Source organism: Sapajus apella, unplaced genomic scaffold (assembly GCF_009761245.1).
Source record: "Sapajus apella isolate SASKATOON/1434 unplaced genomic scaffold, GSC_monkey_1.0 scaffold17, whole genome shotgun sequence".
Taxonomy (NCBI): Eukaryota; Metazoa; Chordata; class Mammalia; order Primates; family Cebidae; genus Sapajus; species Sapajus apella.
This window is the reverse complement of record NW_022436957.1, coordinates 17,825,519-17,838,717: the sequence shown is the minus strand read 5'-3', so window position 1 is coordinate 17,838,717 and position 13,199 is coordinate 17,825,519. Positions and strand designations below refer to the sequence as shown.

General features: G+C 42.1%; 1 protein-coding gene across 1 annotated transcript in view; it reads right to left on the bottom strand.

Annotated features, from left to right (window-relative positions):
* The window catches only part of PHEX (phosphate regulating endopeptidase homolog X-linked), a 222,302-nt gene that overhangs the window by 143,977 nt on the left and 65,126 nt on the right, over positions 1–13,199 (bottom strand). Inside the window, exons 8-9 of the mRNA XM_032286120.1 lie at positions 10,996–11,079; positions 9,252–9,397 (exon numbers count right to left, since the gene is read on the bottom strand). Coding sequence (XP_032142011.1) covers positions 9,252–9,397; positions 10,996–11,079 — 230 coding nt within the window. The remainder of the gene's footprint in view (positions 1–9,251; positions 9,398–10,995; positions 11,080–13,199) is intronic.

Genomic DNA, 13,199 nt, shown 5'->3' with positions numbered 1-13,199 from the left:
CCGGGGTTCAAGCAGTTCTCCTGCCTCAGCCTCCTGAGTAGGTGGATTTACAGACACCTGCCACCACACGTGGCTAATTTTTGTATTTTTAGTAGAGATGGGGTTTTACCATGTTGGTCAGGCTGGTCTCAAACTCCTGACCTCAGGTTATCTGCCCTCCTCAGCTTCCCAAAGTGCTGGGATTACAGGTGTGAGCCACCACACTGGCCAAGATTATTTTTAACATATTGAATGAAAATAAGCCAGTGAGGGTGACAGTGCCCCTCTCACATGTTCCATATGGATCAGATTAAGGGTCCACAGCCATCAATATAGAACTCAATAAAGCCTAATTATTTTTCTTTATAAAGTTTTCCTATTTCAATAGCTTTTGGGATATAAGTGGCTTTGGGTTATATGGATACACCGTATAGTGATGAAGTCTGAGATTTAGTGCACCTGTCACCCAAGTAATGTACACTGGACCCAATCTGTAGTTTTTTATCCCTCAACTCCTTCCCAACCTTCCTGATTCTGAGTCTCCAAAGACCATTATACCACTCTTTTAAATTTAAAAAATAAAGATATACAAGTTCTAAAATGTTCTTCTCAGACCCAATAGATCTTGTTAGGGTATGCATATTCCCCAAAGATACCACCACCCTAATTAGCAAAGTCTAGCCCTTGCCCATCTCTGCTGAGGCCACTATAATAAATGCAGTTTGGGGTCATTCCTTTGGCTCTTTTGCCTACATCTCTACTCCTTAATAGGACAAGAGTGCTCACTGAGCACTTAGTGTTGGCCAAGTATTGTTCCAGATGCCATGAGGAACGTAAAGAAATAAGAACCCAACACCTACAGTTAGAAAACTCAAAATCCAGCTGGGAACACACGACTTCAGACTTCAGCTTGTTGATGTAATCAGTTAATTGAAGGGACACACTGTAAGTATATAAGGGATCTTTCTTTCATTCATTCAATACATCCTGAGCACCCACATATACACTACGTGATGGGGAGATGGAGAGTCCCTAATTTCCTGAAACATTTTGCTGAGCAGGGGACATGAGGCAAGTGCATAATGATTTGGTAGACCCTAACGCCCAAAAGTACGTGCCAGACACTTCACCGTAAGGATGGCACACTTCAAACTGAGGGCTAAGAGTAAGCTACATGACAGGAGCATGCTGAAAGGTTAAAACACAATGATGTTGCAAATAGGAACGTGAACTCTAGACAGACTAAATAACGGTGGAATCGGCTGATGTGTTGGAGAGGATGGTGAGCAAGATTATCACTCAAGATGTGGGAAAAAAGGCCAGCCACACTGGGAAGACGCAGACAGTGACCAGGGTACAGTGTCTAGCACATCAATGAGCCGATCCTGGTACTAGTGCAAGGACTGTAAGTTTTCTTTCTTTCTAAAATATCGCTTGCCAGGTGTGTGAACCATGCTGGATCCATAGGTGGAGATGAGGAGGTCAACAGCCAGCAGATGTCCTTTCATGAATTCAAAAGATATTCCCTCAAGGGGGTGGTGATGAGCCTGAATAACTGGGGAAGTTGTTAGGGGGCCCGATGGTGGTGGTGGAAGAGGCAGTATGGCAAAGTACACTGGGTTTGACACATAGGAGACCTTCCAGCTCACCTGAAATCATCCCTTTTAGGCATCTCACATTAACTATGATCTTCACAGTGCTGCTGTAAGAGAGATATTATTATACCCATTTTATATATGAGGAAACTCCAGGCTTAGAACCATTAAGTAAACTCACAATCACATATTTGGATGGTCTCAAACTAGTAGAATCACCTGGGGAAGTTTTTAAAAGTCCACATGCCTAGGTGACCCCAGGCCAATTAAGTCACAATCTCTAAAGTGGGACCCAGCATAAATATTGCTCATAAATCTCCTTAGCTAAGTCCAATATGAGGCCAAGTTGAAGAACCACTGTAATAAGGAATGGATGCCGGACCAGACCCAGGTGTGTCTAACTCTAAAGCCTGCATGCTTTTCCCTATGCCACACAGTGATAAATTAAAGCCTCTAATTTTTTTTTTTTTTTTTTTTTTTTGAGACAGAGTTTCACTGACTCCTGTCACCCAGGCTGGAATGCAATGGCACGATCTCGGCCCACTGCAGCCTCAACCTCCTGGGCTCAAGGGATCCTCCTGCCTCAGCCTCCCAAGTAGCTAGGATTACAGGCATGCGCCACTGTGCCCAGCTAATTTTTTTTTTGTATTTTTGGTAGAGACAGGGTTCACCATTTTTCCAGGCTGGTCTCAAACTCCTGCACTCAAGTGATCCGCCCAATTCAGCCTCCCAAGTTGCTGGGATTACAGGCATGAGCCACCACACCTGGTCATGTCTAATTTACCTAAGATTTCCTGGCCAGTCACAGAGACCCCAACACGGTCCAACAGAGATGCTTCACAGAAATCTATGGGCACAAAAAGAGAATAATGAGGACTTCCTGGCCAAGGCATTACAAAGGTGATAGCATAACAAGTAGACCTCTGTGAGCTGGAAGCTGGAATGCTGAGGAGTTCACACAGCGAGATGATGGCACTGATGAGTTTCTTCAGTCTGTTATAAATACACTGACAGAATGCTATGGAGCATAGTTTTGGAGTGCTAATATTACCACGCCAGGAACAGATATAACCATAATGACTGAATCACTGTCACCTAATGTTCAGATACATCAAAAAGCAAGAATCAGACTCAGCAACAGTCCTTGAAAATAACACATAATATCCTTTTTTTCCAAAAAGAACACATTTTCAGCCATATGGTAATTTCCCCAAGTGGCAATAAATAAAATAGAGAAAGGCAAAGCATCTCAGAAGAGAACCTACCACAAAGAGAGCAACATGAAATCATTTGCTAAAGCCTCTGACTTGGAAGATTTTTTTTTTTAGATTTAGGATGTTCAATTGGTAAGTATAATGCAAATATTCCAAAATCTGAATAAATCCAAAATCGGAAACACTTCTAATCCTAAGTATTTTGGATAAGGGATACTCAACCTGTAGTAGCAGCTTATACTTGTATTTCATTTAAGAGATCATAAAATACCTTCTTTGATCTTTATAACAGTGCTGTGAGGTGATTATTATTACTATACTCATTTTCAGGTGAATAAAACAATCGTAAGAAGTCAGGGGACTTCCAAGAATGCATCAAATCCAGGACTCACATCTGGGTTTTCAGATTCCAGAGCTTGCATTTGCTACTCTTGGTCTTACTATCTGAAGTGAGCCACAGGGGTTCTTCTTAAAGGCTCTCAAAGCCAGAGATCTTCCTAAATCCTACAGGCTGCCCAAAGGTATATCTAAGGCAGTGATTCTGAAAGTGTGTCCCTGAGCCAGCAGCTTCAGCATCATTTGAGAACTTGTTAGGAAATTCCTAGGCCTCACCCCAGATCTGCTCAATCAGAATTTGTGGGGCTGGTGGCCAGCAGTCTGGATGTTAGCAAGCCCTCCGAGGGATTCTGACATGTGTCAGGTTTGAGAACAGCTGGTCTAGGAAAAGTCCATCTTCTCATCTTTCTCAACACACAGCTCAACCAGGACTTCCTAAATCCCACATCAGTCCTTCTTAAACTTGAACATTTATGAGTCTCCTGGGGACCTTATTCAATTTCAGACTCTGATTCAGTAGGTATGGGGCAGAGCCTGAGAGTCTGCATTTCTGACAAACTCCTTGGTAATGTCTCTGCTGCTCATCTGTAGGCCATTGTTTAACTAGCAAGGCCCTGGATCACTCTCAGAAAAGCTGGTCCCCAGGAGAGGTCCACCTAACAGCACATTTTCAAGGTCATCCTTTGGCAACATGCAACAAGAATCATCTTACTTTAATGTACACTGTACTTGCTTTATATGAAAATAAAACTTAAGACGGGAATAGTTGCAGGGCCTTGGCAAAACTCCAAGAGTTTTCTCTAGGCCAATCTTCTAAAAAACAAAACAACAGCAACAACAACAAACAGTCCTGGTGCAGATGATCTCCATGGGGTGGGACCAGGCCTGGCCTGGAAGAAGAGGCCACGTCAACTCCTCCTGCTGCCATCCTTCCTCGGCCTCTCCTCCCACTCTTACTCCTCAGATAAAAGTAGATGGGAAGGGTCTGATGCAGCCTCAAATCAGGAGTGAGGAGGAGAATTGAGGGGGACAGAAAGGGAGGGAAGTCTATAGTGCCCCTCACCCAGTGATATGCTAGTAAATGTTACTAACTGCCTTGTCAAGAAAAAAAATGATTTGTTGCATTTGCCAATTTCCATGGTGTCAAAATCCCCCATAGTTGAATTCAAACTACCAACACGAGATCACTGAACATGTAGTTAGGAGGAGATGCACATAACATGAGGGATCATCACTCCCTCCTTACCCTCTTTCCATCTCCAACAACAGCTCTTGTTCCCCACAGGCAGCCTCCAGCTCATTCCTCCAAGGGTCCCTCCCTGGCCACCTACTCCCTTGGACTGCAAGGGCTGATGTGGTCTTTAGCACCACCACCACTGGAGAATCTCATTGCTCTAATTCTGAACCACATACCACCTACCAAGGAGTCAGTGCCACTGTCCCCACAGCCACTCAGAGAGAGAGGCCTAGTCCCCTAGACTGGCAGTGGGAGTGATATAAAAGGAGAGAAGCAGCAATTGAGAAGCAAGCAACTGAAAGAAAAAAATAATCCCATCAAAAAGTGGACACAGGACGGAATAGACAATTCTCAAAAGAAGATACACAAACGACCAACAAACATGAAAAAATGCTCAACATCACTAATTATCAGGGAAGTACAAAACCATAATGAGGTATCATCTCACTCCTGTGAGAATGGCCATAATCAAAAATCAAAAACAGATGTTGACGTGGATACATTACACTGCTGCTGGCAATGTAGACTAGTACAACCACTATGGAAAACAGTATGGAGATTTCTCTTTTTTTTTTTTTTTTTTTTTTTGGGAGATTTCTTAAAGTACTAAAAGTAGAACTACCGTTTGATCCAGTAATCCCACTACCTGGTATCTACTCAGAGGAAACGAAGCCATTATACGAAAAAGACACTTACACACCTGTGTTTATAGCAGCACAATTTGCAATTGCAGAAATACAGAACCAACATAAATGCCCATCAACCAACGAATGGATAAAGAAAATGTGGTATATATACAGCATGGAATACTAGTCAGCCATAAACAGGAACAAAATAACGGCATTCACAGCAGCCTGGATAGAGGTGAAGATGAGTATTCTAAGTGAAGTAACTCAGGAATGAAAAACCATATATTATATGTTGTCACTTACAAGCAGGAGGTCAGCCATGATAATGCAAAGGCATAAGAATGATATAATGGACTTTGGGGACTCAGGGAGAAGGGTGGGGGGCAGTAAGTGATAAAAGACCACACATTGGGTACAGTGTACACTGCTCAGGTGACAGCTGCACCAAAATCTCAGAAATCACCAGTAAAGAACTTTTCCATGCAATCAAACATCACTTGCTCCCCTAAAATTAAAATTAAAAAATAAGAAATGAACAGCTGATACCAACATAGGATGGCTTTGAAACCCTGAAAATTGCAGAATTGCCAAAGCTAGCAATATCTAACTTGCTGAGGGTACAAAATGCTAGTATTTCCAAAATGAGCAGAGAAGCATCTGAAAAGTATCTCTTTTCCACACTGAGACATTTATGGAAAAAACGAGATATGACACACAAATGAGGGGGACCCCATTTAGAATCTGCTCTGCTTCCTCTTAGGTATGATGTTGGCCAAGTTGCTTAACCTCAGCTTCCTCATCTGTAAAGTGGGAACAACACATAGAACTGCTGTAAAGATCAAAGATAATTTTTAACCATAATGGTGGTTAACTTCATCATTACCTCTTTATTATTTTCATAGGCAGATTCTCAAAACACAGGCACCGCAGAGATGCCCAATGTGAGAAGGCTTGGCTGGCTATTTCTTCAATAGTGCCTCCAGGGGAAAGGTAGGAGGTGGGAGGATCCTCAGAACGTTAATCTGATGCCTTCCCTTTACATATCCTAAGCCCAAACTGGCCCCTCAGCTCTCTAGCCCCCTGCCTTGCAGGCAACACCCAGCTTCACACTGGTTCCACCATTCGAGATGCTCACCAGCCCTTTTTCTCTATTCTCCCCTACCTAGAAAACTCCTCTTTATCCTTTGGAGTTCCATTCACATGTCACCTCCTTGTGGTGGTGATGGGGTATCTGGTTAACTTCTAGAATTTTTAAAGTGTCTACTACATGAGAAGGACTGTGCCAGGCCTCAACACTTAAAAAAGCAATCACAAGAGAGCCTGCCAGAAGCAACCTAAGTGTCCATCAACAGATGAATGGATTAAAAAATGGTAAATATACACAATGGAGTACTACTCAGCCATAAAAAAGAATGAGAGCCAGTCATTTCCAGCAACATGAACGGAACTAGAGATCATAATGTTAAATGAAATAACCAGGCATAGAAAGACAAACTTCATATGTTCTCACTTACTTGTGGGAGCTAACAATTAAAATAATTGAACTCATCGAGATAGAGAATAGAAGGGTGGTTACTGCAGGGTGGGAAGGGGAGTGGTGGGGAGGGAGGGAAGTAGGGATGGTTAACGGGTACAAAAAATAGAAAGAATGAATAATACCTAGTATTTGCTAGTGCAACATGGTAACTATAGTCAAAAATAATGTAACCGTACATTTTAAAATAAATAAAACAGTATAATTGAATTGTTTGCAACACAAAGGACAAATGCTTGAGGGGACAGATACCCCATTTACCTTGATGTGATTATTATGCATTGCATGCCTGTATCAAAATGTCATGTACCCACAAAAAATAAAAACTAAAAAAAAAGAGTGCCTGCCATCAGGTGCTCACTGTGTCATAGAGGTAGGGAGCAGGAAAGCATTTGCCATTGAGAGAAAAATGGTCATTTCAAGAAAATGAGATACGCTCTTTGATAAAGGCATGCCTAGAGAAACTCCAACTCCTTTTCCTCCTCAGCATACCGCTCAACTGTATTTCCTGGTCTTCCCTACAGCTAGATGAGTCACAAAACTGAGTCTTGAACTCCTGGCCTCAAGTGATCCACCCGCCTAGACCTCCCAAAGTGCTGGGATTACAGGTGTCAACCACTGCACCTGGCCGATTTCTGTCTTTATTTTTAAATGAAGCTTTATATGTACATAACAGCTGAGGTGGTTTTTCAATCTATGTTTTTTCTACTGTTGTTCACTATGTTTACATTTGTCCAAGTTATTGTTCTTTAGACAAGAATCAGAGTAAAATCTCCCTCCAATCATGGTCTTTTCCATTGTTATGAAAGTTCCTGCAATTACCAAGTAAAATCATCAGGAGAGAGATGCTTTTTCTTATACAGTGAGCCAAGTCCCAGTCTATCCCGATTGTAAATTAGGCGGTTTTGGAAGTAAAATTAATCAGTGTTCAGAAGTACCTACTCTTTTAACACAGATACTAGAAGAAACTGACTCACGAGGTGAAGTATGAATCTATAGCAGGCCAAACTCCACCTTTCCATGGAAATTACCACCAAAATTTAAAATGTGCTCTGTAACTCAATGGCATATGAGTAGAAAATCATTTGGGTCATATTTTACAGTATTTGAGAGCTAGGAAGTACAAAGAAATTTTCTAATACAGTGATCCCCTCCTGCCCCCCTAAGAAAAGTTAATCAGAAGATTCTCCTGGCCAGGCACGGTGGCTCACGCCTGTAATCCCAGCACATTGGGAGGCCGAAGCGGGTGGATCACCTGAGATCAGGAGTTCAAGACCAGCCTAACCAACATGGAGAAAACCCGTCTCCACTAAAAATACAAAAAAAACGAGCCATGTGTGGTGGCGCTTGCCTGTAATCCCAACTACTTGGGAGGCTGAAGCAGGAGAATCCCTTGAACCCGGGAGGTGTAGGTTGCAGTGAGCCAAGATTGCACCATTGCACTCCAGCCTGGACAACAAGAGGGAAACTCTGACCCCCCCCCCAAAAAAAAAGATCCTCCTGAGGTGCTTAAAATATAGATTACTTCCAGTCAGATGAAGTTAAAAAAAAAAAAAAAAAGGTAAAATACAGATTACTTGGCCTCCCCTCCAGCTCTACTGTATCAGACTCAACAGAGGAGGGCTTTGGAATCTGTATTTTTAGCAAGCACCCAAGGTGATGCTGCTGACATTCCTGGCCCATGGAGCACCTGTCAAATAGCAAGGCTCTACCCTACAATATAATTACTTACCTCTAGATTCCATTTTCATCTAGAAAATTTTCAAAGAATCCTGGCTTATCTCTAAATGATAGAATTTTAAGTAAATTAATTGTTTCTCTTCTCCCTTTTCTGTATGTTTTCCTCAATGAACACAGATTACTTTTCTCATCAGAAGGTATCTTAAAAAGCAGCTCTTCTCGAGTGTCTTCGGGTTTCTGGAGGGGCATTTTATTCCTAGGATTGTTTTAAGTGCCTTTTTTTAAAAACATAACTTCCGGCAACATAGCCTCATCTGAGTCCAAATAAGAAAATATGATTTTAATCATGGCCCAGCAATTAACTCCGTAAACTGTTTTGTAAACTCGTTGATTCATATTGTAAACTCTGTGATTCGTTTTCTGTAGTCAAAGCTGAATGCCTTAATGAACCTGTAAAATTCTCCTTCCTGGACATTGTTAAGAATTTTTTTTTTTTTGGTAGTACTAAACTAGCAAAGCAACAAATTCTAAAACGTCCTTTAAAATAAGAAAAAAAAATGACAGTTCCTAAAGTTGTTTTATCAGTGCAATTTTTCTATGGCTCTCAAAGTGGTGTTATGTCTTTTCAATGTAGATACTTTAGTTTATTGCCAGAAAGTGACTTAGTGGTTAAAAAGGAACCAGGAAAAAAAAAGCAGCAAAAGATTGAGAATGAACTGGGGGAAAAAAAGTTGTTCACATAGAAATTTCAGAAAATAACATCATTATATAACTAGTTCCCCAAGCTCATAAACAATTTAGGATCTCAAAGAGAACAACATGGAGAAAGACCACAAATAAAGGGCAAAAATATATGTTATCATCACAGCGTAAATTACACAAGACAATGGTTTTGGCCAATTCATCACAAAGGATATCAGGATTTTCCCTATGACGCTTTTGATGTAGCATTCTTTAAAAACAGTTTCCAAAGGATGTGAGAGCGGAGGCCCTTATAATTTAAAGAAAACATAAAAGTCACAGTAAAATTCACATGAAAGTTCTTACTTCTTCCTCTCGGACCCTAATATCCTAAACAAATCTTTAAAGTACTGAGGGACGCGAACCACCACGTTCTCTGAGGGGCCGATGTCTTTCAGGTGGGGGTAGAGTCTCGTGTCAATGACCTTCTTGATGTAGCCCAGCCAGTCGAACTGAGGCGAGAGAGAACAAAACAGAATGAGAGAACGTCTGTTAGGTAGCAAGTAAGAAAGGCAGATAGAGTAGATTGAGCATCATTCATTTCTTGTGATTTCACACTCAATAAGTCATGATGCAACTATTCAAGTGTACAAAATAAACTCCTGATCATTGCCATCCAGACCTATAGTCTTTTTTTTTTTTTTTTTTTGAGACAGAGTCTCGCTCTGTCACCCAGGCTGGAGTGCAGTGGCGTGATCTCAGCTCACTGCAACCTCCACCTCCCCGGTTCAAGTGATTCTCCTGCCTCAGCCTCCTGAGTAGCTGGAATTACAGACACCCACCACTACACCCAGCTAATTTTTTTTGTATTTTTAGTAGAGACGGAATTTCACAATGTTGGCCAGGCTGGTCTTGAACTCCTGACTTCAAGTGATCCACCCACCTTGGCCTCCCAAAGTGTTGAGATTACAGGTGTGAGCCACTGTGCCCGGCCAGACCCATTGTCTTAATCACAAATGGAAACATGTGTTGTGTACCATCTGCATCTGGACAGCACTCACCCACACACTAAGACAGTAATGTACTCTCACTCCCTCAGCCCCTTCCAGCACTCTACCTCCTTCCTGAACTCTCCCCTCTGTCTTTCTCTCTCCGTTCTGCTCTCTCTTCCCTTCCTATACTGTTCCTCTGTTCTATACTCTTCATCTTTCTTCCTCCCATACTCTCCCCTTTCCTCCCTGCCATATTGTTCCCTCTTTCTCTCCTGCATTTCCCTCCCTCCTTCTGAATTCTTCCTCTATACTGTACATTTTCTCTCGCCCTCCCTCCCTCTCTCTGTCCTGTACTCTCCCTCATTTTACATTCTACATACATACAGAAACAGATACCCCAGTATATAACTAGTCTCTCTGACACAGACTTAAAAAAAAAAAAAAAAAAAGGTGTTTTTTAGATTGGCTACCCTAAAAGTCATTTCCCAACCTTTTCTCCCTTGCCTGTGTCCACTGTTAAAATGGAAAGCCAGTTACTCACTTGCCCAACCTCCCCTGTGTTAGGGGTGGCCATGTGACCCAATCCTACTCAATAAGAAATAAAGGGAAGACATCTGGAGATGTTCTGGAAACACTTCTTTGTTTTTCCTAGTAAAATACTTAGACACGTCACTGGCACTTTCCCCTTCCTCCTGCTCTGACAGCAGATGTGATAGATGGAGCTGTGATGGATACCTTGCAACCATGAGTCATCAGACATGAAGTCAAAAAGCCAACACACTAAACAGTGTAAGATGGAAAGATAGAAAGAACTGTGGCCTTTGACAACACTATTAAACAGCTGAGCCAGTGCCAACAACTGCCTATATCTGGACATTTGTCATATGAGAAATAGACTTTCAGTTTCTAAGCCACTGTTGGAAAAATGTTCTGTTCCCTATAACAGAAGGTATCCCAATACACAGACAAGGGATATTTTATGTGATTGTTGACAAAGATGATGATAACCACAAAGACTGAGAGTAGGTTTTACGAGACAGTAATTTACACACAGATGAAATCCAATCCCTTCTAAAATGACCAGTTGAGAGCAAGTGTTCTGGATAGCTTTCACCAACCTGGGGAATCATAGCACTCAGTTCAGAAATGTTCATTTTGTTGTACATGGCCTCACTAGTTCGGTTTTCATGTGGAATCATTATCTGTTGGAAAGAGATTTGGGTTATTTTTTTTTTCAAGTGAACCATTTCTTACAGTATGACTACTTCCTACATGTGCCAAAACATCTGCATAGTATTATAAAGCTTTTCAAGACTTCGGTGTGGTACCCAACTTGGGGGGAGAGAAAAAAAGACATCCCTTTAGGCAGGACTAAGAAAAGTAACTTTCATATCCTCCTCTGTGTGAAATATTGTCCCCAGTACAAAAAGAACTACCCAAAATCTCCCTACCAAGCTATAATGTGGATGGGCAAAATCTATTTCTGGCTCAATTTTGACCATCAAACTTAAGTTGGACAATTGAGGTAAACATCCCACTGTCAGCTGTGGCCTCCAGATAATGATCTCAATATTTCATGAACCACAGACCATCCCTCCATCTCTAGGGGCAAATTTTCACTGATGAACACAAGACTATCTGGATGCCACAGCTCCCCGTGATCATTTTGTCAACAGCTCATTCCCTCATTTCTTTCCCCCTGTTGTTTCTTTGGCCTTGCGATTCCTCTAGCCCCATTGCTGGGGGTATGGATTCAGTTACCGCCTAGACAAACATTTCAAAATCTGCCTCTCTCTAGCCCTGACTTTATACGCTTTCCATTCCCAATACTCACGCTCTTGGCCATTTGACCAACACCAAATCTGAGCTTCTAGCCTCCACTATGTTTACCTAAGAACAGCAGCAATGATTATCTTCCTGAAGGATCATCTTAATCACTTCCACTGACCAGCAGTAGCTCTCATATCTTCCCCTCAATCACGTCATGACTTTGCCTTCGGGCCTTCCATCATCTAATTCCCTTGCATTAAACTTGCCACCTTCCCACTGCACACAGGAGTCTCCTACTCTTGCATCTCCTACCCACCATCACCATCTCCATGGTTTGAACTATGACTCAAGACTGCCCAAGATTCACTGCCTCTAGCAAGCCTTTCCAATTAAACTCCACTTGATTCCAATCACAAGGGCTACTCCATCAATAAGACCTCTCCTTGTGCTCACATCTCTCTTGCTGGGATTGGTTAAGTATACGCTTCTCTGGGTATATTTGCAAGGACTTATTTGTGCTGGACTGGGCTGTCTTGTCTTCCCAGCCTCAGAAGTCTCCCTTGCACTATGTATCCCACTATTTTTTAATGTACCTAGTTACATGTAGTTTAAGATACGGAGGTGAGCATTACTAGCAGTGATTTTTCAAGGTAAACATTACAGAGGGCTGACTGGCAGATGCCTGCTCCCTCTTTGCTAAATGTGTCAGTGCCCTTAGCTTCCCTTTGCTCACCTTCCACAGGAGAGACCACACGTAACTTGTAAACAGCCTCCTGGCTCTGTGTGAATCACTGCCTCAGAGAATATCCACACTCCTCTTCACCAACCCCTCTTCTGACCTTGCAGCCTCACAGCCCAAAGCTGGAGCCCTTTGGCCTCAGAGCTGTTTTCAGCTCTGTGCCAGCCACTCCCCATCACACAATAGATTTGTCACTTCATTTTGCCTCTTGACAATTCCCAGTCTTGCCTCAACCAAGCTGTTTTTAGTTCCCTTTTTGGTCCAAATCTCTGGCTTAGGGCAAGGCCTTTCCTGCTGTTTCAGACTTTTGGTCCAAATGAGAATCCTGGGCCTCCTATTTGCCTGGAAAGAGAATTCAGACAGATTCTAGACATGGCTCAGAGGCACAGTCCTGGACTTCAAAACATCTGCAGCAGTCTTCACAGTCTTCAAAGGTGACATGCAGGAATGAACTTTTTGCACTGCAAGGAGTTTGGAGAGAGGTATACACGAACATCATCACAGCAAAGAGAGGGACCAATTCCTCCTGCCCCTTATCCTTCATCCCTACCGCATACCTCATCAGTGCACCACCACCTAACCAAACACAAAACCGATCAATACTTGGACTTTTACTCAGTTTCAGATTTTTACCAACTTCTCTTGTAAAAGATTCCCAACATATATGCAAAAGTTTCTTGGTACAAAGTATCATTTTTTTTTCACTACAGGGTTTCCCCAGAAGCAGATTTTACCACATTTGTTCCCTCTTGGCCTAGGAACATATAGAGAGATTTCTACATTTTGTTTCTTCTAGAAAAAAAGTTACTACAT